This window comes from Siphateles boraxobius, unplaced genomic scaffold, assembly GCF_051911475.1.
Source record: "Siphateles boraxobius isolate OS27281-9 unplaced genomic scaffold, OSU_SipBor_1 65, whole genome shotgun sequence".
Lineage (NCBI taxonomy): Eukaryota > Metazoa > Chordata > Actinopteri > Cypriniformes > Leuciscidae > Siphateles > Siphateles boraxobius.
The window spans coordinates 16,325,001-16,351,602 of NW_027509192.1; the positions used below are offsets into that span (position 1 = coordinate 16,325,001).

Sequence of the window (26,602 nt, forward strand, 5' to 3'; positions counted from 1 at the left end):
GTTACTTTTTAACTGAAAATATGTGTTGACTGTTTAGCATTAGTGGTCCAGTTATTTAGCAGTCGCTCCCCACTGTGCCCAGAAATGGCGCAGAAGCACACATAGGTTACTTAATTTTTTACGAGATAAAACATCGTAATTTAAGTATGTCAAATTAATATTCGCCTAGCTTCGGACAAGGAAGGTATTATTGTATCCATAGGAACCGTCGTTATTTGATCGTTTTAATTGTCCAAACACAAGACCTATGTCCACACCTAGCATACTACGCAAGTTTTTCAGCTCTGTGATGTTTTAGACGTTTTTATTTTTTACAGTGAACATGTAAAACCTTTTACTTGTTTAATAATTTCGACGTAATGACTTATTTCGTCCAATTTTATTGCTTTACGTAAGCCAAAGGTGCAGATAAAGGCGTAATTTCCAGGTAGAAAGGTAGGCTTCACAATGACGTCAAACGATGTACGCGTTCTGATTGGCTGAGCAGGTGATATAGCAGGTGTTATGTGTTTTAGAAATAGTTGTACAACAGGTATTATTTACCTTTAGTCTCCTAAATGTAAAGTTAAGACTTTTTAATATTTTAATTTGCTATGATTTACCTATTCTGATAGGCTACCTGTTTCCATGCTCATGCTTATTTTTTTAAGACACCATACAAAGGCTTCCCCTGTGAAGTTTGTGTAAGTGTAGAACTGTAGCATCTGTTGTGCGGTGGATGAGGCACACAATGGACAGTTTTTCACAGCATAGCTAAAGTGTCAGAAATGTGTGATCAGGCGGAAATGATTGCTGCATTTATTGTTCAGCTAATTGTACAGTAATTGCCTGTAGACGGGGTGGGAAAGCTACACAAAAGCTTTGCATTTCATTTTGGTTTCTCCTCTATGACAAACTGTTATATTTCTCCCTTCAAATTACTTCGCAAAAACTGTATAAGAAACCAAGCTGGAATCAGTTACAGATATGCTTTTTATGATGTTAAAGTCCAAAGGTGGACTGTCATCTGGGCTGGTCACAATGTTTATGACACCTTCAATAACCGATGAGCACAAAGTCACTGTTTTATCACATGTGGCCTGATATTGATTTTGGAACAATGTGGATATTTTTTTTTATTTCTCCATGTGCATGTAGTTTACCTACCTATTCATTTACTATGAGTAATATGCTATATCATTTAACGATTAAAACAACCATGTACTTATATATAATATTTATTAATGCTAAATTAAAATAAAAACATTACAACTGTTTATCTGCACTCACTTTTTCTTACTTATTTGAATATGTAAATTGTATTGTTCTTGTTATTTATCTATTCATCCACCCATTTATTTGTCGTTCATTCATTCATTCATTCATTCATTCATTAATTCGTCCATTCATTCATTCATTCATTCAACCATTTTATTTATTTATTTAGTTAGTTCACTCACTAATTTTATTTATTTATTTATTGTTTGTTTCTATATATTTATTTATGTTTGGTCATTTACACACTCCCTTTATTAATTTATTTTATTTGTTGATTTTTTTCTTCATTCTTTCATTGTATTCATGCTTTAATATTACCATTAATGAATTAATTAATCATTTAATCAATTCATTCATGTAAACATTATTTGTTTGTTTGTTAATTTTTTCACTCCTTTTATCAATTAATTTAGTGATTCTTTAATATGATTTATTTATTTAGTAATTTCACTCACTCATTTTATGTATGTATTTATTGTTTATTTATTTGTTTGTTCATTTTTTCACTCTTTTTATTCCTTAATTGAGTCATTCTTTCATATGACCATTCATTCATTCATTCGTTTATAAAACCCACTTATTTTTTCACTCCTTTATTCATTCATTCACTTATTGTATGTTCCATACATTCATTCTTTCAAATAACCCGTTCATTTGCTTGTTTATTTCTTTTTTTTAAATGAAGAAGTTTAACATGCTGATCTGACATTAGATCAACTTCATCAGCATTCCTATGATAACAATAACGCAGCAGCACACTAATGTAAGGTGACACTGCTAGCATGATAAACTCTGTATCTGAGCCCAGGAACATTAACAGGTCCAGTGGAGCAGATCTGAACTAATGATACTCACAGTACAGAAAAAAAAGGCCCACCTAAACCATTCAAGCATTAACAACATGAGACCCAACCAATCTGAGAGAGGCCTAACTTACAGACACACAATAGTTCGTCCACCTCCTCTTTCTCTTTCTCTCCCACGACCTCTCTTCCTCGCTGACCTTCCGTCTCAGTCTCTCACTCAGAGAGAGAGAGATGTGTTACATCATTGACTGGCCAAAACGCTTCCTCAAAACTTTTCTACAGCAGATTAGCCACCACCAGGTAAAAGATGTGCATGCGATTGATCTTCTGATTATTAATGATGATCTGATCAGAGGTTTGTGTGTTTGTGTTGTGCAGGTGGAGTTGCTAGTTGATAATGAAGCAGAGAAGGACTATCTCTATGATGTTCTCCGCATGTATCATCAGTAAGTATTTGTCTACTCATTTTTTGGATGCGTATATTAAAGGACCCTGGGTGCTGACATAAGAGTTGCAGGTTCAATCCTAGTTATTGCTGTTGCTCAGATTTAAGGTTAGGGATTTGAACAATCCATCTTGCAACCGCATAGAATACCGTAGCATTGACAACATAGTGAATTTTGCACAGAAAATGTAAAATGAAAATGTGTTTTTCTTTATTAAAGTAAATGTAAATTGCATAGAAATATCTCTGCTGCAGCATTGCGTCTGGAAAGTTTTGGATGCTGATAAATAATGTAATTTTCCATCAGTAGTGCTGTCAATCTGCACATTCAAAAGGACAAACGTATTCGGTGTCTGTTTATCTGTGTGCAATAAAAGGAAATGCTGAATATATTCCCTTAGGTCTTTATTTGTGATCTAGTGTGTAAATCAACACGTTGGTTGCTCCGCTGGACAGAAATAATAGGCTTAATCCGATGGAAAAGTAACTTGGATCAGATCATTTCCACTGTTCTCCCTGCTTTCAAGGGCAGCCATTCTCTGACGCCCCTTTGTCTCTGATATCTGAGTCAGGAGTGAAATATCAATGATTCATAGAGCAGCTGCCTCTAAATTCATAAGCTGATTTTATGAAGGTATAAAGTGTCGTTTTCCTCAACAAGCAACAAATCAGAATGTTTTTAATGTAGGTTTCTATGCCAGGATATAAAAGGAAAACATACAGTTTTACAAAGATTTTATGAAATAATGTTTCAAAGGCAGAATAATAAATGCTTCTCATAATGTATAAATAGTTTAAATTTGATATATTAAACTACATTTATATATTTTCTTTAATGATAGAGTAATGGGAACGAGGCTGTATTTTGCAATACAGTAATGGGAACTGGTGGTAAAAGATTTTAATTGAAATGAAAAAAATTTTTAAATTGCATTTCATTTAATGTCATTTAATAATAATAAAAAAAAGTATGACATGTATGACAACAGTCATTATTTTTGCAGTTTCGGATTAACTTTAAACCTAACCTTACTACATGAACAAGTGCTTTACGCTTTATGTTTGACCTCTCATTTGACTTGATACAAAAGATTGATTAAATATTAGAGATCGAGCATCAAGATATATAATCCATATCTTGAGCACAAACCGTTTGTGCTTTTCTGAATTAGCTTTCCTGTTTGCATGTTCTCAATCAGGTCCTGTTTAAATGGCTCTGCTCTGCCCTTTAGATCCATGGACCTGCCTGTCCTGGTCGGTGACCTGAAACTGGTGATAAATGAGCCCAAACGCCTTCCTCTGTTCGATGCCATCAGACCCCTGATTCCTCTGAAGCACCAGGTGCAGTACGACCAGCTCACGCCCAAGAGATCCAGGTGAGAATATAGAGAATAATGACGTGTTAAAAAAGGCCTAAGAGGGTGTGATGCTTCTGTGCAGTATGGACATCTTTCTCTGCATGAATTACAGAGAAGGCAATAAAGAACCGAGAGAATGAGTGCACTGGAAATCAGAGGAGGAGGTAGAATGACAGAGAATCATTGTTTTCCCTCATGCTCGGTCAGACGTGGTTATGAGCGCAGAGAGAAGAAGCTTATTCAACCGTGTCTGATGCACAGCGCTAATAGGACCACGATGAACTGGATTCTGTTTCCTCTTGCTGTGCCTTTCTCAGAGCAAAATAATAAAAGTATTATATTACATTATATTATATTATTTACCTAAAACCATGTATCTTTTAATTGTGGTATTGATTTAGGTATTTTGGGGGAAATAAAAGAATTGTATTTATTTATTGAAACCCCTAAAAAAACAGCCACACACACACACACACACACACACACACACACACACACACACACACACACACACACACACACACACACACACACACACACACACACACACACACACACATATTTACTGTATGTGCAGGGCCTAAAATTAACACTTGCCAAGTAATGAGAGTAAAAATAGGCATTGTCGTTATAAATAAATTGGCAAAAAGTGTATGTGTCTATATATATATATACACACACACACACACACACACACACACACACACACACACACACAATAAATAATAAAATATAATTCTTAATATTAATAAAGATGTATACACTCATATATTATTATTATTATTATTATTACTTAATATACAATATTTTATATATTATATTGGTTTAAGTAATTTTGGTATTTGGTATCGGATTTATTTTGATGGGATTTTTACAATTCTTTTTAGGGATTATTGATTTATTTCCAAAACCGCTAATAGTTTAAAAAATATTTTAAGATTTTCAGGCAATGCTTTCAAATTCAAGTCATTCAAATTTGTCTTGACAAAGTTTTCCTTTATAATTATAATATTATTGTAATTTGTGGAACACAATACATTTCTCTAAATATCACCTTTACTGATTTTAGATGCCACTATTTTGTCCACTTGTGTTATGAGCAGGAAGTTGAAGGAAGTCCGTCTGGACCGCACACACCCTGAGGGTCTGGGTTTGAGTGTTCGAGGGGGGCTGGAGTTCGGCTCTGGGCTCTTCATATCACAGATAGTCAAAGATGGACAAGCAGGAAATGTCGGCCTGCAGGTTCGAAAATCCAGAAAATACTCAATGATGCCTGGCTATGTGGCTGCTTTTATAACTTTTATACAGCATACTTTTATATATATGAGCATGTTGAACATATTTGGACCCTAAGCAGACACTTTCTTGCCTTATATTAAATATCTGACAACAAAAAACTTTCAAATAGATTTATAGATAGATAGATACAGTCAAATAGAATGTATTATACATGGGCTGTACAAAAGACATGCCAAACCGTCATAATCAGTGCACCTTGTCTCCACTAGAGAGAGCAATAAGCCTTCTTAAAGTGCTCCTGTCTTGTTCCCAAACACAGTTATGGTCCTCTACTATAATCTCCATGATCAATGTTTGTCCTGTACAAAAATGGCATTCAAATGCAGACCATGTGCACATTTGATATGACAGAGACCTGAAATATGAAACTATTCTGGTATAATTACATGTATTATATTAACATTTTTAAAGTAATATTAATGTGGTTTGCTGTGTCTTCTTCAGGTTGGCGATGAGATTGTGCGCATCAATGGCTACTCCATCTCCTCCTGCATTCATGAGGAGGTTATTAACCTTATCAAGACCAAGAAGACTGTCTCTCTGAAAGTCCGCCGTAAGATTTTTCATTTCTATAAACACATTTATGGCATCTTATTTTGCTGGGGTTAATACATTGATTTAGCTGTCAGTTACAGTGATTTGCTCACAGTTGAATGGTGATTGATGTAACAGTTGAGCAATTAATCAGGAAACAGTGTCTTACTTCAGAAGAGTTCATTACTGGGATTGCCACTAGCTAAATATAGTATTTATTGACTTTTTATTGACGTGTTTTTGATTATTCCCATTGTTATTCCCAATTACAGATGTAGGAATGATTCCTCTCAAGAGGTAATTTGGTGTGATCAATCACTTTAATTAGAGTAACTTTTGCTAACATTTTCATTTGTCTTTTTTTTTAAATAATAATATTGTTATAATATTATTGTCCTAATCAGCTCTACTGATGACCCTCTGAAGTGGCAGTTTGTGGATCAGTTTGTGTCTGAGTCAGGGGTAAGATTTTCCTTCTCCATATTTTAACACTATAAAGCTGTATCATATTTGATACTCAAATTTCCAAAGCCTCTAAATCAAACTTTCCTGAAAACCTGTTATTCATATTCTTATATATGCCTTCTGTCGTTTGATTGATAGTTCAGTTTTTTAGCAAGTAAAGGTGCTTTTAGTATAATTCTAAAAATGTCCCCCTTCAGTTCATGGTAAACGTGTCTTTTTGCTGTAAAATGTAACATTTTATAAAGTAAACGTAAGCATAACGTTTATGTTTTTAGTAATATTTCAAGATGAACACTTAATGGACTGAAGCAACTTAGGTTTATTTGACTAGCCATACATATATTTTTTAGAAAAATCGTGTACATTGTATCAAATATGATGCTTTTGAGGAACGTTTATTTGTTTGTCTCTCAGTCATCATTGTGTTGCATTATATGTTTTGCCCCCACAGTAAAAACTACACAGCTTTAAACATAAAACTAAATAGCTTCTTGCTAAGACATATTATTGGGAGATATAGAGTGACAACTGTCTATAAATTGGCCTTATAAATATCAGAACGAGAACCAAATCTGAGCATATTTTTGCTCAGATTAGTTTTTATATACTCAAGCATAAGCTTCATATTCTCCTATATCATACTATATGGCCCATAAAAGCCTGATGTGTTTTGTCTATATATTATTATTATTATCATATATTATTATTATAATTATAATTATTATTATTATTATTATTTTTTTTTTTGGAAAAATGATTTGATAGGCCAGGCTTTACATGGTTAAACCAGTTGTAGCAAGTTCATTTAGCCACATTTTCTGACTGTTCCCTACCAGGAGAGGAAGACCAGTATTGCTGGCTTGACTTCAATTGGAGGGAAAGAGATCAAGGAAAAAAAAGTATTCCTTAGTTTGGTGGGCACCAAAGGGATGGGAATCAGGTAAGGAAGAAACTGAACTCATTCTATCACACATATAAACTACAGCGCACAGTTGAATTACACTGAAAATAAGGTTTATTGATGCATATTGTTATAATGAACTTATTATAAATTTAATGCGACACCTTGTGACAAAGAAATACTCTCTGTTGTAGCATATCGAGTGGACCAACACAGAAACCAGGCATCTATGTGAGCAATGTGAAGCCGGGTTCACTCTCTTCTGAAGTGGGCTTACAGGTCATTTAATTTAATTCTCAGATTAAACTGCATTAATAGAGCATTGCTGTTTGATTCAACTGCAGTAAGACACGTGTGTGTTTGTGTGGCTTGTAGATTGGTGACCAGATTGTGGAGGTCAATGGGGTGGAATTCACCAACCTGAGTCATCAAGAGGTAAGTAGGATCTTGCTGAAAAAGTCAACCTATGAATTAAGAAATACCTCTCTGCGTATTTAAACTGGTAACCATGTCGGATAATGTGTGTGTTCTCAGGCAGTGCGAGTGTTAAAGAGCAGCAGGAGTCTAACTATTACTGTCCTGACTGGAGCTGTAAGTTCACTCAAAGACCACTAATACATTTCTGCCATCAGAACATCTCGAATACTCGCTGCAAGGCTTCTGTCTCTCTCAGCTGTGTGGAAAAGAAAGCCATTTGCCTAGTATAAAGCTGTTGTAATTGACAGCGGTGGACAAGGGTAATAAATTGTAGAGATGTTGTTTTTGTATTATGCTGTTAACCTCTATGTTATTTATTTTTGCATTTGTCTTATTTTATTTTACTGTTATTTTTGTTGGTAAATGTATGTGAAATATTGACATCCTTGAGTGTAACATATAACATCTTGTGCTTCAAGTATGCGACCTGTACAGTATATAATGGATTGTATTTGTGTGTATATTTCTGCAAAAGTGCTGATTTGTCTACTGTATGTTTCAGGGAAGGGAGCTGTTTATGACGGATGAGGAGCGGCTGGCGGCTGAAGCTCGACGCGAGCTGGAAAGACAGGAGCTAATGCATCAGAAGAGGGTGGCATTAGAGACCAACAAAATCGTCAAAGAACAGCAGGAGAAAGAGCGCCAGTCAGTGAAAAAACACACAACTGAACACTACACTACACTACCTATTCACACTGTATTGTTTTACATGCAAACGCCTGTAAAATAATATTTGGATGGCTCTTCCAAGTTATAACTTGAGATAACATAATTTTGTGACATAAATTTACTTATATAGGCCACATACAGCATGCCAAATACCCAGATTCTACCACCATAAGTGTCAAATTGCTGCAGCAAAATTAAGATTTTCAGAAATTTTGATTAAAATCACAGACTTTCATGTGTAAACCTTGATATTACCTCACATGCTCATGTAAAACAATTAGGATTCACAACAACAGACAAAACACAACTGTTAACGATACGGCAAAATGCGTAACTATATGCAACTATAACTACTTTTTAATACATTTATGCAGTTTTTCTTTAACTGTATCTTTTTTTATAAACATTTTAGGTACTGTTCTCTTGTGGTTAAAACAAATATGAATATTCACTTGTACTCAAATACTTCTTTATTAATTGCCATTATAATCATGCTTTATCTGTTTCTTTTTGTCTCTTCATGTTGTCAGTAATGAATCTGATTAATCTTTGCCACTGCTGAAAAATTGTCCTTAATTTAAAGACATATAATTAAAATTCCTGCATTAAATCTGCATGAGTTATTATCAATTTTATTGTTTTATATGTGTAATATTTTGCAGGAGAAAGATGGAGATATCACAAAAGACTGCAGAGGAAGAACAACGCCATCGCAAAGAGATGGAGAGGTAGCGCTTGTATAATGTTGCCAAGCAAAAATATCTTCAAAGAAAACAGACCTCAGATGTCAGAGTAGAGCAAATCGATATTGATGAAAGCAATGTTGTGAGAGATGGAAGTACATTCTGTTCCGTATGTCCTCCTAAGTCACCTCTAATTTTCACAACCAATGTTTTTTTGTCAAGTAAAATGTGTTCAAATTATATATATGATACATATAAATGTAACAAACAAAATGTAATGTTTACTGCAGAAGGGGTCAACTTCTTGACATTTGTCTTGATGTTGATTACGAATATATATCAACTCAGAAATTATTTAGCAGGTTGTCGGAATAGATGTCCATTTAATGTATGTGTCGTGTGTGTCAGAATTGAAGCATCGGAAAGTAAGCACCACAAAGAGTGGGAAGAAGATTGGGGCTCCAAGGAAAAATCCAAATCTCATTCCCCCTCCCCTTCTCCCTCGCCCCAACCACCCACCCGCCTCACACCTTCACCCAAACGCAAAACCTCCAGTAAGTTGACAACACTTATAAAACTTCTCCAGTGCATGAACTTTGAATGCCCTCTGTAAAACTACACTATTCTCTTAATGATGAACAAGTATGTTACCATGTCTAAAACGGTACACATAATGCACCATTACTCCTTTCTCCTCTGCATGAACAGATATGCATTTATGTTGGATGCATCATCTCTCTTTGTGTGCTCTTTGTCTTTCTGTCTATTTGCCTTTCTGTTGTGCCGTGTCTGTCACTTCCTGGTTCCATCAGCTGCTGAGTCCTATGAAGAAGAGAGTGGAGAAGTAAGTGAAGAATTCATATGGCATTATAGACAACATTCTTTGACTAACTTCCCCTTTTTTAAGACACTTCAACTGCATGTAGGCTATACTTCTCTTGTTTGGTTGGATCTTTTGGTAGCTTTTGGATGAATGAATCTGCACAGTTTTTCTATGAAACTAATGTATCATATTCTTGCTATCTTAGCGTTCGGTTGGTTTTATCGTTACGAAGGAAAGTTGCCTACACTCAAAAAGGTACATTGTGTGTTGCAAGCTTGTTGTGCTGTTTTGGTGTCCTAGAACTATGGAATATGTTGTTCATCTTGGAGATATGTCTGAAGTTATGGTTTACATGATAGTTTGGTTGACATTGGTGAAAAGTCCACCAGGTGTTCTCAAATCACTTTGAATATTTAGAAAGGAAAAGAGACCAAAAAGAAGAAGAAAATGTCCAATACTGACACTCTTCCAGCTGAGAAAAAGAACAAGAAAGAGATGGAGTTTGAGCTGAAACTTGCCAAGGAGAAGGAAGAAGTACTTGAGCGAGAGAAGCAGATGAAAATCAGCAGACTTCTGCAAGAGGTATCAGACTTGTTCTAGTGAGGTTACAGTAGGGTTTGCTGACTTAAATTGTACTCCCAGTTTAATGTGTGTAAACAATTCTGTCTCCTTGCCCTTTGGCCCTCTCACTCTCATTGATTGGTCAAATGTACACATTTGAACAGAGACTAAATTAAATTTAGCTGGTAACTGCACTATTGTACCCTTACCAATGGCAGTCCACCACATTCTCATTAGTTTATCAAAGTTTCCATCTTTGGGTGTGGCTTTACTAATTCAACTAGGTGTCAGAAACTGAGAGGGAAGATCTGGAAGAGTCGGAAAAGGTTCAGCATTGGGTGGAAAGGCTCTGTCAAACCAGACTAGAGCAAATCTCCTCAGTTGAAAATGAGTCCCCAGAGGTAAAGTCTATCAAGTTTTACTCAAGTATCCTAATGTGTGTTGGTCTTCTAGTCCATAGTTTGTTAGTTCAGAGTTTTAAGCAATTAAAGTGTACCTTTAGATGTCTCCAACCCGTTCTCCGGCATCGACTGGTCCCACCAGACGGAGGTTCCTTGGAGGCTTGACATTGGCCACTACTGACCTTGATGACATAAACTTAGATGATGTTGACCAAAGTCTTAGGCAGCCTTTGAAAAGACTTGCCCCAACTCCACCAACATCCAACCAAGCTCCACCTCCCTTACCACGCCCTCCGGCCTCACCCCGACTTTACCAGACATCCAACTATCACCCTCCATCTCCAAGAACGCAACATCAAATGCAACCAAGTTCCAGACCATCCCCCCAACGCCCACCTTCCCCACCAGCCACTTGGGTACCGTCTTCCTCAATAGGTCAAAGCCGGCAACCCCCTTCTTCCCCACTATTCTCTTCCAGGGGTCTGTCCTCATCTCAGCCACCTCCCCCCCCACCCCCACCTCCTCCTCCACCACCACCGCCTCCTCCGCCGCCACCTCCTCCACCCGTGCACATGGAAGAAAAGTACATTGCAGGGTCATCCAACTATCCTCGCTCCCCAAGCTTATCCGAACAAGGGACCAGGTTTGTCGACAATGGTTACCGGCAGAGAGGGGGCTTCTACTCCAGTGATCTCTCACGCCCACCCAGCCCGAAGTTTGACCGCAACTTGACGGTTAGCATAGTTAACATTTTTAGCAGTTGATTATGTATGTCATATAGGAGTGGGAATTTTTTAGTTGCATCGCAATTCATTCCAATTTGATTCCAAATTGATTTCATGACACATAGTATTGCTATCTTCACTGAAGTGGCGCCAGTGTTGCATCTGCGATGTTTTTTTTTTTTTTTTACCCACCAATTATGTCATACATACATGCATGCCTTGAGTTTGTTGTTTTGCAGATGTGAATACCCACTTTTAATTTCTTATTGAAGATGTGTGTTAGGATACATATCATTTGGGGTGAAAAGCATGTTGTTTGGTTTGACGACACTGCAGTACCTGTGATTTCTATTTTTGTTGGACTGTTGAAAACCTTATCCTTGTGGTCCAGGTGATGAGAAACACATCTCATGCTAGCAGGATATCCACCTCTAATAATCCACTGGTGAGTCCTTAGTTTGTAAATGATACATGCTAAACTGGACCTTCCGCTCCATTTTTAGCACAAATCAGACTTGCCACCCTTGTCTAACAAATGTAATGCAAGCTTAATGCAAACCGGCATCTCTTTTTCAGCGGAAATAGTTTTCCAACAGTTCTCCGTGCTTAGATGTTTCAATAGATTCCTGCTCTTAATATAACAACACCATTTCGAAACAAATATAGTTACCAGAATTCCTATATAAGGGGCATTTAAGGGGCATGAAACCGTAACTCCTTGCAATGTATTATAAATATGCACACCTCTTTTTTATTTGTGAAGTAACACAATTTAAAAAGCCCTTTCACAAAAACATAATTATTACTAAAAAGACAAAGTCTATATGTCCTTAATGAAACGTTCCTACAATATTTTGTGTTGTGTGATTAGGATTGCATAACTCTTGAAGGTATATCACGCCCTGACATTAAGTTTGTGTCCCTTACTGCTAACATCTGCATAGCAAATAGCCCCCAGCCCTCCAAACCAGCGGAGACAGATGAACCCTGTCATGTCCAAACCTGTCATGCTACCTAGTCAGACCTCACACAGACCCACGCTCCGCTCTGAGACTATGGTAAGACAGAGAGAACCCGTGTGTGTATGTGCGATGATGATGAGGAGGAGGAGGATGATGGTGCTGATGATGCATGCATAAGCTACTGGATCTTTATGACTTGACGTTTGATTGTTGCACCAATTGCTAGTTGACTGATTATTGAGTTTTCTCAAGGAGGACCAGGTAGATGCAGCTCTTACTGATTGCACTGATTACGAAGGCAGAAAAAGAATGACAGAAGGGGAGAGGTTAAAATAGAGATGCTTCTTTCATTTGCGTGCATAATGAGATAGATTATCAGAACTAAGATGTCTTTGATTGATCAACATGACAAACCTAGACATGCTGTCCCTGTCCTCCATCAGACTCTCAGTCCTGTTTTATCAGATCACAAAGGAAGTTAATCACTGTGCCCTGTTCTTGTGCCTCCTTCATTTAAGTGAATGGGTTCTTGCCAATTCTGTGGTTATTTTTGGAGGGTAGCAAGAAGGTCAAGAAAAGACAATACCTTGCTGTCTTGAGTTAGTATTCAGTCTTTCTTCATTATTGTGAAAGGTTTTTGCTATAATGGATACGCCTAATCTTCTATCTTGTTCCCTCGTATCTAAAGAATCAGGTGTCATTTCTCCCAAATGATCCAGTACCTTGTAGCATCACCATCACTGGTGTTCTGTTTATAATGGATTATCAGTTCAGTCATGCAGTCAGTGTCGTTGTACATCTCACAGATGCCTGAATTCACAGTTAATAGGTCTATTTGCCATGCTGAGGTGAACCTTATATGGCACTTAATGAGATGGTGCAAGCATTTAATGTGTGTTATTTTGAGGTGTTTTTAAGAGTCAGTCACAATTATGTTTGTTTCAGCCCCCAGAGATGCTTAAACGGATGGTCACGTACAACATGTCCTTTAAATCAAGCAAAAAACAAGTAACTGTCATCATTACTTTGCGTTACACCCCTCCTCCTCCTTCTCTCTCTCTCTCTCTCTCTCTCTCTCTCTCTCTCTCTCTCTCTCTCTCTCTCTCTCTCTCTCTCTCTCTCTCTCTCTCAAAACACTCTGGCCCTTGAGTGAGTGAAGTCTCTGCTGTCTGAGTGTATATATCTGCATGTGAAGTATATACTACATTTCTAACAATATTTCCCTGAGGATATTGGTACAATGTATCCATCTGAGCTGATTTAAAACTGGTGTTGTTTCCTTGACAATAATTAAAGGGGTCATATCATAATGGATACTTGCTGTAACCCCCCCCCCCCCCCCCCAAATAAAAATATGTGTGTGATTGTTGAACCAAAGTGCTGATGTTTATTTGTATAGGGGTGTCTACATAGAAGTCTTAAAGGCACAGCAGCAAAGAAAAAAAAACTTTTAAAAAAGTCACTGTTTTGGTGGATTAAATTATATGAAAATACATTATATGACCCCTTTAAGGTATGATTTTTGGTTTGTTTGTGGAAGTGTAGATTTGATTCTGTCTACTGCATTTCTTGAGTTTAAACATGCATGTTATGAATATCTCTTAAAATACTCAAGGACATCAGAAGTATGATTGCAATATTACACTTTTTTCAGTTAAGACATTGCATTTTCACCTTTCCATGACACTGAACTGCTGGATTAACTCAAATATCTCAGAATACTACACCAGTCACACCCATATATTTCCATGCAATCATACCTCCATCTTGTTTGCTGTGAAAGCAGCCTCTGAGTGGATCTCATTTGGACTGCACAAATGGTAGAACCAAACTGAAGTTTATATAATATTAGAGTGAATATGCAAAGAATGGCATATCTTTGTGCGTTTTCATTTTTTATGAGGAAGAGCATCACCAGAGGTCTGTGTTTCCATTTTGTTGGTTCAGTTTTAAGTGTGTTAATGTTGTTAGGGACCCTTTATATTGTAACTATATTTGCAGATGATTGTCTATTGACCCTATCCAACTAGAAAGTTACCAATAGATCCAACAAAATAAATGCATCCTTTCTCAGTTTTAATATGTGCACCATACAGTACGGTACTGTAGTATATTTTAGAAAGTGCATTAACTTTATGCATTAACAAATATGATCACAATAAGAAAAGTAAGCAGCAGATTTTTGTTTAAATGTGCACTCAGCAAAATTTTGTTTGCAGTGCCGGCTGATATGATAATTGTCTTGGAATGTATACTGACACCTATAGGTTTGGATGTAGCATTGCACGTAAGCAATTTCATCATATAAATACACATTCAGCCATGAATAATTCACTCTGATAGCGAAAATGTCCTGCAAAATGGATGTAACAAAAATAAAGCGAGTAGCATTAAGCTGGTCATGTGATCTCAAAATAGCGGCCACCATGAAGCAACCATGTAGAAATAAACTGATTTTTAGACTAATGATATGGTTATCTTATATGATTGTACACTATTTTAGATATATTCAAAATATGCTTTTTGTTTTTGTGTTTAAATGACTTTAAATGAAGAAATACAGAGTTCACTTTTTAAGATCAGATGCTTTTTATAGATTGATTTAGTGGTCATGCCAAACTACTAAGGCACTGATCTGGAAGACTAAACACAACCTGCCATTGATTGGATTAGAGATGACAATTACCCAGATATATTGTGTTCATTTGTCTTTTCTTGGAAATCAATGAGCACTAATTTGTTTTTGCTTAAATGATGTCCTTATAACGAACCTCACATTTTTTACAGACTATACTATACTGTCAGTTTTTCCTATTTGTTTTGCAGGGATTTCAGAAATACGTGGATGATTTTGATCCATATTCCATGGTAGGCCTACTGTAAACCTTTACATTAACAGTTCTGTTTATGTATCTGTACCCTTTTTTTATATATTATAACTCAGATATGCCACACTCCCTGAGTGTTTCTCTATAGAATATTACTTTTACCATCTTAGCTTTAACTGTGTATGTTTTAACAGTTCACGGCTGAGCAGCTAGCTGACAGAGATGTGCGACTTTTGAGAATTAAGAAGGTAATTAAGGAAAAAAACTGAAATATGAGCAACATCTGTAAAATGTAAACTAAGAATTGGGAGATTTTTTAAAATTCTATTCACATTTTTCAGGAAGGAAAGCTTGATCTTTCCATAGAGGGAGGAATCGACTCCCCATTGGGAAAGATTGTGGTGTCATCTATCTACGAGGGAGGTGCAGCAGATAAACATGGTAAGTCATACAAAATTAACACATTTCCAAGATATAGAGATTTGGGGGTTGGTTGTTTTGACTTCAGGCTTTAACAAACACCTAAGCAACCATACTCTGAAAAATAATGATGATATTGATTATATTGACTTAAATATATAAAACATTTTTTTTTTAATTTTTTTATTTCCTGCTTAGTGTTTTCAATATATTATTGTTAATTCTCTATGGTTTTGTTCATGTTATCTCAGGTGGGGTCGTGTCCGGAGATGAGATCATGGCTGTGAATGGAAAGATCCTCACGGATGTGACTCTAGCTGAAGGACAGACCTCAATGGCTCAGGCCTGGAACAGTGGAGGGGTACGGCCCTCATTACAATTAAACAGCCAATTACTTTAAATCAGTTGATCTGTCTGAACAGATTGTCTTGGGGTGAAGAAGACAGTGCAGCTCATTAGAGCCAAATGGTTTGCATTCACGCATATTCAGGGTGTTCACACTGGTAGTTCAGTTGTCTTGTTGTTGTTTTTTGGTCTGGATCAAAAAAGGAAATGATTAATTTAGTCCTGATTTGCTTAGCTTTCACACTGTTATTTTTAAGAGCAAACCTAAAGATACAAAACACAAAAAACGGAACTTACCGAAAATCCAAAATGCTGTGTGCTGGGCTAAACGTGCTCGCTGAATGTGCGTACATATGATGGTATTATACCAGCTGAAAACTCATGAATAGCTATTAAATTGTGACAAGTCAAAACAGCAACAGGAATTCCTCCGCAACATTGTGAATATAACAAGAAAAAAATAGGTATGCTTGAGCATTCTGTCCTTTTGGGGTCACATCTCGTGACATCACGTGTTTTTGGTTTGTTTAGATTTCTTTGGTCTGTGTTGCACTCATATTTCAGTCGAACCTCACCAGAATTTATTTGGAAGTGGACCGAGACCCCATGAAAAGGTGGGTCTTGGTCCTCTTGGTCACTGAGAATTTGAACACCCGTCCTTCATCAAATTCAACACATTTCCCACCCTCTTGCGTTTGTGAATATTTTGACAAATTCGATATTGCTTTCCAATCCAATACTTATATCTTACCATACTCAGCATTCACATCATGTTGAAATAACTGCTATTTACAACATTACAAACATTCACATAATGTCCTAGATTGGTCTGGATGAATATAGAGGTGAACTGAAATGTAGTGATTTATGTATTTTACTGTCATCAACAAAACTGGATCTTATTAGCGCTACCCTAGAAATGAATAATTTCAGAGTACAATAATGTGAATAGCACAATGTGGAATCTCTAAGGTTTTATTGCACAATTACAGTAATTATTGACATCACATAATGCTGCATTAAACCAATTCTGCAAAATACATAGATTTCCCTCAACATTTGTTATAGAAATAGTATGGCTGTAGCTATGCATTATTTTTTAGATATTAGTAGGTTAAAACAACAACCTATGCTATTGTAAAAGTTTTTTTTAATTTACTTATTTTTCCTGGGAGACACATCCCAAGTGCACATGGTCTGTTGCTGTAATGATTTTTTTTCAACAAACATCATTTAATATAGATGAAGGTTTGGAGCAGAAGTGAAGCAGAATGTATCAATAAAATTGTGCCAATGTGCTTGTCAAACATCAAGACAGTGGGGATTTAAGTAGGCTAATGTTACTCACAGTTAACTCATTTCATCAATGCAAATTAAACATGTAGGTGGACAATCTCTTTTATTGTGTATAAAATGCATTTTATTGTGTGCTAGAATTTATCTGACTTCCATCCTATTGTTCATGTGCCTGTGCTTGGCATTTTCATGTGTATTTGTGTGCAGGACTGGATTGACCTGGTCATTGCGGTGTCTCCACCGAAGGAATATGAAGATGAAGTGTACGTATAGTTGCATTCTTCCTCATAATACAATGACAGCTCCAGTGCCCTCTAAATTCAATTCACTCAATTATAGTATTATGCTTTGTGGTCTATTTCAATTGTGTCCAATGAAAAAAGCAATCAGTTGGGTAAATGGCTCTCAGTGGTGAAGCTGTCATCTGCTGTATGTCTTCAGCCCTAAAGCAGCATCAGTCAGACCCACTGCAAAGAAAAAGGTTTTCCAAGGCAGTGCCCCTGTGTACAGACAGGGCTACGTCCTTCAGATGAGGACCCCCCCATCCCCCAACCTGATCGGCCAATAGAACAGTGGTAACCCCCCCCCAACCCAACCAAATCTACCCATCCCCTTCTGCAGTGTGCATCATGTACATGTGACAATCTCTTTTCTTTGTCAATCTGACAACTCAACCAGATGTTTCCATTTGGGGATTTGTTGTGATGATTATTAAATAATGCAATATACAATAGTTGTGAACTGTTGTTCACAAGGCTGTGCAGTCGTTCTGATTGATGTTGTTCAAAGGGACTGTTACATGTCATGAATCATGCATTGATTATTGCAACTTTGATCTGTCCTTTTGCTACTGCATGTTACTATAAATGTCTACAGCACTACTGCATGTGGAATTACGAAAATATACTGCCATTGGTTCACTAGGAGCAAACTAGGGAGTCAAAAATGTATGGATAGGTATAATATTTGTACTTGAAGGCTGTAAACCGTTCAAAGATAGAAATGACATAGAAGCCAGAGTGGCGAGCATACCAAGTCTTATTTGATCACAAATAAAGGAACAAAAGAAAGAAAATTACTTGATTCGGGCACACTGCCTCGCACATCAAAACAAACACTCCAAAATATCTGCCCTGCCCCCCACTTTTAAAGAGGAAGTTGGCTACAGCCATCTGTGCCCCTGGCCTGTGGACCGCACGGTGGTATCCTTCATGCGGTAGAACCACTGGAGGGACACAACCTGGGAAAGGGGACAGGATGAGAGAGAGAAGGAAGAGAGGGAGAGGGGTTTGAGAGAGAGAGGATAATGAGGGGCTTCCCGACCCCGGGGCATGCAACCAGATGATCTTCAGCCAGCTGGATGGCCTGGTTCAGCGACGCTGGGCGGTTGCACTGGACCCACTCGGCCCTTCCTCGTGGCAGCCAAGCAACATCAAAAACACTTCAGAATAGTCCGTGCTGCATAAGTCTCTCTCTCCCGTCCCAGGTGCACGCTTAGATCCGTCTTTGAGCCAAACTCTAGAATTAAAGACCGGTGTTAGTCATCATTCAATTGACTTCCTTATCACCGATCTTCTCCACATTCGTTCCCCCACTGCAGACTTCACTTTACCACACCCCCTTCGCCACAAAGGCATTTATATTTGCACTACCAGTAATGTCCCGCTGGATGCAGCAGATAGTAATTCTGCCTTTTGACTTTTTTTCACCATGTCTTTTTGCACATTCTGTGAATCAATGCAGTGAAATTCTTTGTAATTTTTATATGTCAGTTTCATATATAGCATATATAGTCTTTGCTGTAAAATTCCCTTTCCTTGCTAAGAGTGCAACCTTTTTTCTTCACCCCTCGTGTGGATGTGAGATATAAAACGTAACATTAGGTAGGTAACCCCGGTTCCCTCAAAAGGGAAACGAGACACTGTGTCATGAAATTGACGCTTCGGTAATGAAATACCCACTATGACATACTCCCCAAATGCCTGCTCACTGTGTTGTGAAATTACCAGAGAGCTAAGCTGTCACTAAAGATTGCTATACCGCACACCTAGTAACCAAGAACTATCAGCCTAAAACAATGTCCGCAGCTCAATACCAGCCCAATTACCTGCTATATATGACCCAGGGGTAGAACTGACTAGGAAGATTGCAGGCTCACTGCGTCTGCCACCAATAAGGCAGGGCAGACTAGAGGACTGCCACCCAGACCCTCAGCTATTAGTTCCAGAGAGAGTAAGTATTATGCATTGCGTCCTAAGGACCAAGAGAGGCCTCAGGAGGGAACACCGTTCTCTGAACTGCCTGCTCTACCAAGGAACATAACTAACCAAAATTGGGTCAACATACAACCGTCTGACTATTACCTCCACTGTGAATCAGAGGGGCTAACTGAGATAGTTACAGCACTCTCATACCACTCCCTACCAAGTAGCTCTTATCTGCTGATGGATGTCCATCACAACAGTTCCAGCGAATGACAAAGAGTGGGTCGCGAACTGCGATAAAGTCAATTTTTATGCTCTGTTTCGATACTCCTCGCAAACCGTTAGGAAACAGTGTTAACGTAATCCCCCAATGTGTCCACACTATCACCTCCAGGTATAGACTTAAGGGGTGACAAATGAAGACGCAAAGCGGAAAGCTCACTTTCCTTGCTGTACTGCCCATCCATATAAGGAAATGTACTTATGCAGCCTCCAACTTGGAGGTGGCTTAAACTTCCCCTTCCCTTTGCCAAGTGCCATAATGTTATTTCCAATATGAATGTGATTCAGAGAGAGACGTGGGGCGCAAGCAGCATGATTGCCCATTTTTCCTCCTCCTGTCCATATGACATATAAAGCATACTGAAACTGGCTCTATACGCAGTTCACTGGAGTATGCCAGATGAAAGAGTGAAATGTGCTATAATGAATGCACAATCTCTTCCTATAGATCTGTTACTTATGTTCCACCAGGCAGGCACATCAATATCGACTTCATACTCCTTGTTCTTGCCAGGCAACCGATGATAAAGTGATGTGAAGCAAGTCGCATTCATTTCACAACCATATTACCCTTTGTGCACTACGAAGGGTGGCTGGTAGAAGAATGGGACAGCTGCGTTAGACCCCAATTCTATAACTGCAACAGCCCATACACCAGAGAGCAGTGATGGGCACAGACCTCTGCTGAGAAAGTGTTGTAGTGCTAAGAACACAGCCCTAATCTCTAGGCAGTTGATGTGCCAAGACAGATGAGGGCCCTCCCCAATACCCTGAGCTGGACGGCCTTCCATGACCGCTCCCCAGACCGTAAGAGAGGCGTCCATTGTAATCATTTTGCACTGGTAACATGCTCCTACTCCTCCCAAAAGAAAGGGCATGAAGCTCTTAGCGCATGACCCTTGCCATAAACATGGGTTTTAATAAGGGATGAACCACCACTGGAAGTGTTTCATGTGCAGTAAGTCCAACGGACTTACGCTGGCGCCTGCAGCCATAAGACCCATCAGAACATAGCATTGACTGACGGAAAGCTCTTGGCCTTACCTCAGACTGCCTACCATGGTGTGAATAGAATTCACCCGAGCCAGGAAAATTGTGCCTGCATCATGGTAGAATCCCAAACCACTCTGATAAACGTAGTTCTCTGGCATCGTGACAGATTGCTCTTCTTTAGATTTAGTCTCAAACCTAAATTCTCATTATAAGCAAGAACGACACCTCAATGTCAAAATGCCAACTCTCTCGATCTGGCTAAAATGAACCAGTCGTCAATGTAGTTTAGCACCCATATGCCCAGGAGTCGCAGAGGAGCCAGAGCTGCATCCATGCATTTGGTGAAAGTTCGAGGAGACAAGGCTAGGCCGAACAGAACAACCCAATATTGGTACGCTTCCCTCCAAAGCGAACCTCAGGAACTTCCTATGAGTGGGTAAAATATCTATGTGAAAATATGCATCTTTTAGATCTATCGTGACAAACCAATTCTCAGATTGGATTTGAGACACAAGTTTAACATCTTGAATCTGTAGATCTGCAGAATAAGTTTCAAGAGATGAAGATCTAAAATGGGACGCAACCCCCATCTTTCTTAGAGAACGAGGAAGTATTGACTGTAAAAACCAGAGTCCCTTTCTGATAGGGGAACACGATCTAGAAGGGACTCTTAACTTCTGTGGAAGAAACGGACCTTGTTCTGGCTTCACTGTTGTAAGAAGCATGCCGTTGAAAGACGGAGGATGATACTTGAACTGGATCCTGTAACCATTTTCTATTGTTCAAAGTACCCAACAGGTACAGAAACGATTTTTCTTTTTCGTTGATTGTTGAAAGGTTGAGCCACAGATCTCTCTCTATAGCAACCACAGCAGCCATTTAACAGCAGCCGATAGCACGGGCAGTCTACTTAGTGACATGGAGAGACAAATCTGTGGCCCTGCGGGGTTCTTCACTGCTTCAGGTCCAAGGCTCTTGCCGGTGTTGAGTTCTTTAAGCAGGTCAGCCTGATAAGCCTGTAACAGTGCCATGGTGTGCAGAGACTGACCAGCCTGACCTGCTGCCTCATAATCCACAAAGAACATGTGATCCTGCAGGGTCTTTTTGGGCAAGGCTGGTCTCTTTATTGATGAAAGCCGAAGTCAAAGCGTTAGAGAGATAGCCCGCAAGCATCTCTTCTACCCTAGGCAATGACTCCAACGTTGCTGGGTTACGAACACACAAGGAATATTGGGCTTTCCATAACTTAGAGATTTCAGAATGAAGATCGGTAAAGAAGGAAAGGTTACATTTGGTTAGCTTGGATGGATTACCGCTCAACCAGCTTACTACAGGGAACTTCCCTTTTTTTGTCTGGCCGCTTGAGATTTAATTTAGCCACCAGACAAGTGACGACCTGTAGCAGCTCCTTATATCATCTAGTGGACAATAGAGACTACCCGCCAGTTGCACTCTACACATAACCGCCCTCAATGTCCAACTCCTCAAAGATGGACCCCCAAGAGAGCGGGTCCTCATTTGGAAAGGAAGAAATCGCAGAGCGAGCTTCCATATCCAGAACGGGACCCTCAGAGTCCGTCGATAGAGCGAGAGAAAGGGCGGTGCCTGTCTCAGGCTTGTCTAAGAGCTCCATCTGAGAACCCCATGAGAAAAGTCGACTCGATGCCTCAGCAGCCACAGGACCCCACCCATGAGAATGATCATCAAAGAGCCCTATGAAGGACCTGTGCTTTCTCATATTAAAAATCCTCACATTGCACATAATCAGCTCCCCCGGGAGTTCATCGACCATGCTCCGCTCCCAAACAAAGAATACAAAGCTTCTGTCCATAGTCCCCAAGAATGTAGCGGGGGCACAGCGAAACACATCTCCTAAACTTCATCAGTTTTTTTTCAACTCCTGTTCTAAAGACAGACAGACAAATGTTTTTTGCTTGTGCAGGTGTTATTTATAGAATTGATTATGCACTGAGTTGCCTCTCCTGATTTTGTCCTAGGCCAATGTTTTGGCCTGTACTACATATTGACTCACTTTGAAGGCATTCCCATTGCGTCAACACCATGACACAGCGCCGATGTTCTCTCGAAAGGGAACCCTCTTTTAAATATCTATCAGACTAATCTTATTTTTATATTTTCTGTCACTCTTATTACAGGACGTTCTTTTAAGACGGACCACAGGAGGAATCGAACGAGAGCCATTCCTTAGTAGTTTTGCAGCAAGCACGTAATTTAGTATATATGTTGTAAGAGAAGCAAATACAATTATTAACATGATTTTTTAAATCAAACATCTGCTTTATAAATTCATAATTTATTGTTTGGGCATTATTTTGTTGTTGAATGCAAAACAATAAATATGCATTAGCAAAAAAGGTATTTCTGTGTAATGTTTGTATGACTTCTGATCATTCGCAAATTAAAGTGCGCCCATTATGCTAAAGTCTCCTAATTTTGTAAATTTTTTAAGTCTCCTAATTTTGTTTTGTAGGTCTCCTCCAACAGGTTTACAAGAATCAAAGGTCAAAAAGGTTTCATTTTCTCATAATATACATTGCACATAACCACATTTTTCAATGATTCTCAACTGATTCTGATTAATCAGTCTCTCTAAATCCCTCCTTTCCACAAGCTACTCTGCTCTGACTGGCCCCATGGCCCAGTCTGTTGTGATTGGTCTACCGCTTACATTGTGAGTTAAAAACAAACACTGCCATTACCATAACTGCATTTCAGCTCCATCTGGAGGCTTCCTAAAGCTCAGTGATTGTACACACTGTAAACTAAAGACAGTAACGGACGATGATGTCGATATTACCATATCAATCTGAGCGTGAGTCCGATGATGAAACATCAGAAGAACTCGGTATTCAAACCCAAACCTCCATCGCAAGGACAACTTGAGCGGGACGTTTCTCAGTGAAACGCTACTCAGCTTGAGGCACATTATGAGATTCAGCAACTGTAATTCCTCACCATCAGTATTAACAAGTGTATGTCCATCAACAAACCAATGTGTATATTTCTAATTTATTGCAGTGCACATGCGGGAACTCAATAACGGTGCATATTAGCCGAGCTCTAACGTGAATGACTGATGTAACATAAATGCAGTGTTGGGCAAGCTACTTAGAAAATGTCGTGAGCTAAGCTAGCAGTTACTCTACATTAAATGTAGCTTAACTACACTGAAGCTACACCCCTGGGAAATGTAGCAAGCTAAGCTACAGCAATATGGCAAAAGTAGTTTACTACATCTAAAGCTACTTTTTCAAATTTAATTTTTATATTGAACCACCTTAATTCCAAGTCAATGCTATCTCAGTGATCAATAAAATTGTCAATCAAACATATAGGCAGGCATAATTTGTCAGTTCAATTGTTTATTCAACAACTGTTCCAAACCAATTTGGCAAAAAAAAACAAAAAAACATAACTATATAAAACCATATAACTATATAAAACTATAACAAAACCAGGTGTCAAGAATGTGTGCATCTTTTTCCATTTCTCACGTGTCAGCCCAAGGATTGATACTGGTACGTGATGTCACACCATACGGAGCAGAAGGTGGTGGTAATGCACCAAAAAGCTGGTTTGTAGGGCCCTATGAAATCCGTTTTATTTTTTCCCACATTCCAAATTCAGTTTTATTTTGTTTTCATTTTTCTGGACTCCCATTTTAATGGTTAAATAACATTTTGTAATCAAAAACGTGTAATTAATTGAAATCATGAAACATATATAATTTAACAATACTTTATTTACATTTTTAAATAAATTACATTTAAGGGCTCTATAAAATAGTTTTTTTTAATGGTTTAAATTTTAATTACCAATTATATAAAATGTAGGCCTAATGATTTAAGCAAAACTTGCTTCAAAGGTTAAACCAACCTTTTATTTTTATAGGTTGCCATGTGCTAGACCTTTGAGTCTCTGTCGTTTTTAATATATTTTTTTGATATGACTATAGTTTTTCTCAAATCAAGCTAAAATGCTGCTAAAGTGACTCTCAGAGCGGCTGTGTAGATGAAGTTCATCGATCCATTACTGAAAACATTGCAAGCGTCCTGGGTGCTTAGTGTGTGGTCAGGGGCGCAACTACCCAGTGTTAGAGGGGTTTGCAGCAACAATTTTGGCGCCCCCCCAATACACACACACACACACACACACATATATATATATATATATATATATATATATATATATATATATTAACAATGTTAACAAATAATAAAAAGTTTCAGAATACACAGTTACAAACATACACATATACACATACACACACACACACACACACACACACATATATATATATACATATATATATATATATATATATATATATATATATATATATATATATATATATATATACAGATCCTTCTCAAAAAAATAGCATATTGTGATAAAGTTCATTATTTTCCATAATGTAATGATAAAAATTAAACTTTCATATATTTTAGATTCATTGCACACCAACTGAAATATTTCAGGTCTTTTATTGTTTTAATACTGATGATTTTGGCATACAGCTCATGAAAACCCTAAATTCCTATCTCAAAAAATTAGCATATCATGAAAAGGGTCTCTAAACGAGCTATTAACCTAATCATCTGAATCAACTAATTAACTCTAAACACCTGCAAAAGATTCCTGAGGCTTTTAAAACTCCCAGCCTGTTTCATTACTCAAAACCGCAATCATGGGTAAGACTGCCGACCTGACTGCTGTCCAGAAGGCCATCATTGACACCCTCAAGCGAGAGGATAAGACACAGAAAGAAATTTCTGAACAAATAGGCTGTTCCCAGAGTGCTGTATCAAGGCACCTCAGTGGGAAGTCTGTGGGAAGGAAAAAGTGTGGCAAAAAACGCTGCACAACGAGAAGAGGCGACCGAACCCTGAGGAAGATTGTGGAGAAGGATCGATTCCAGACCTTCGGGGACCTGCGGAAGCAGTGGACTGAGTCTGGAGTAGAAACATCCAGAGCCACCGTGCACAGGCGTGTGCAGGAAATGGGTTACAGGTGCCGCATTCCCCAGGTTTTTTGAACCAGAAACAGCGGCAGAAGCGCCTGACCTGGGCTACAGAGAAGCAGCACTGGACTGTTGCTCAGTGGTCCAAAGTACTTTTTTCGGATGAAAGCAAATTTTGCATCAAGGTGCCAGAGTCTGCAGGAAGACTGGGGAGAAGGAAATGCCAAAATGCCTGAAGTCCAGTGTCAAGTACCCACAGTCAGTGATGGTCTGGGGTGCCATGTCAGCTGCTGGTCTTGGTCCACTGTGTTTTATCAAGGGCAGGGTCAATGCAGCTAGCTATCGGGAGATTATGGAGCACTTCATGCTTCCATCTGATTTCATTTTTCAGCACGACCTGGCACCTGCTCACAGTGCCAAAACCACTGGTAAATGGTTTACTGACCATGGTATTACTGTGCTCAATTGGCCTGCCAACTCTCCTGACCTGAACCCCATAGAGAATCTGTGGGATATTGTGAAGAGAAAGTTGAGAGATGCAAGACCCAACACTCTGGATGAGCTTAAGGCTGCTATCGAAGCATCCTGGGCCTCCATAACACCTCAGCAGTGCCACAGGCTGATTGCCACCATGTCACGCCACATTGAAGCAGTCATTTCTGCAAAAGGATTCCCGACCAAGTATTGAGTGCATAACTGAACATAATTATTTGAAGGTTGACTTTTTTTGTATTAAAAACACTTCTTTTATTGGTCGGATGAAATATGCTAATTTTTTGAGATAGGAATTTTGGGTTTTCATGAGCTGTATGCCAAAATCATCAGTATTAAAACAATAAAAGACCTGAAATATTTCAGTTGGTGTGCAATGATTCTAAAATATATGA

The 26,602-nt window shown here is 38.4% G+C and overlaps 1 protein-coding gene across 3 annotated transcripts in view; it reads left to right on the plus strand.

Annotated features, from left to right (window-relative positions):
- Positions 1–23,177, plus strand: part of ush1c (Usher syndrome 1C) — a 23,473-nt gene extending 296 nt beyond the window's left edge. Inside the window, exons 2-27 of one of the 3 annotated variants that reach the window (XM_077211283.1) lie at positions 2,442–2,509; positions 3,741–3,884; positions 4,970–5,108; positions 5,610–5,718; positions 5,972–5,996; positions 6,104–6,161; positions 7,001–7,104; positions 7,260–7,344; positions 7,441–7,500; positions 7,600–7,656; positions 8,045–8,187; positions 8,874–8,939; positions 9,303–9,448; positions 9,923–9,972; positions 10,135–10,299; positions 10,563–10,679; positions 10,781–11,413; positions 11,796–11,849; positions 12,349–12,462; positions 13,312–13,374; positions 15,193–15,234; positions 15,389–15,442; positions 15,536–15,635; positions 15,866–15,975; positions 17,463–17,518; positions 17,697–17,949. In XM_077211283.1, coding sequence (XP_077067398.1) covers positions 2,442–2,509; positions 3,741–3,884; positions 4,970–5,108; positions 5,610–5,718; positions 5,972–5,996; positions 6,104–6,161; positions 7,001–7,104; positions 7,260–7,344; positions 7,441–7,500; positions 7,600–7,656; positions 8,045–8,187; positions 8,874–8,939; positions 9,303–9,448; positions 9,923–9,972; positions 10,135–10,299; positions 10,563–10,679; positions 10,781–11,413; positions 11,796–11,849; positions 12,349–12,462; positions 13,312–13,374; positions 15,193–15,234; positions 15,389–15,442; positions 15,536–15,635; positions 15,866–15,975; positions 17,463–17,518; positions 17,697–17,823 — 2,889 coding nt within the window. In that variant the 3' untranslated portion in view covers positions 17,824–17,949. Of the gene's footprint in view, positions 1–2,441; positions 2,510–3,740; positions 3,885–4,969; positions 5,109–5,609; positions 5,719–5,971; positions 5,997–6,103; positions 6,162–7,000; positions 7,105–7,259; positions 7,345–7,440; positions 7,501–7,599; positions 7,657–8,044; positions 8,188–8,873; positions 8,940–9,302; positions 9,449–9,706; positions 9,739–9,922; positions 9,973–10,134; positions 10,300–10,562; positions 10,680–10,780; positions 11,414–11,795; positions 11,850–12,348; positions 12,463–13,311; positions 13,375–15,192; positions 15,235–15,388; positions 15,443–15,535; positions 15,636–15,865; positions 15,976–17,462; positions 17,519–17,696; positions 17,950–22,890 lie in introns of those variants that run through there. The other 2 variants (XM_077211282.1, XM_077211285.1) reach the window with 2 other exon arrangements.
- Positions 23,178–26,602: the final 3,425 nt, after the last annotated feature.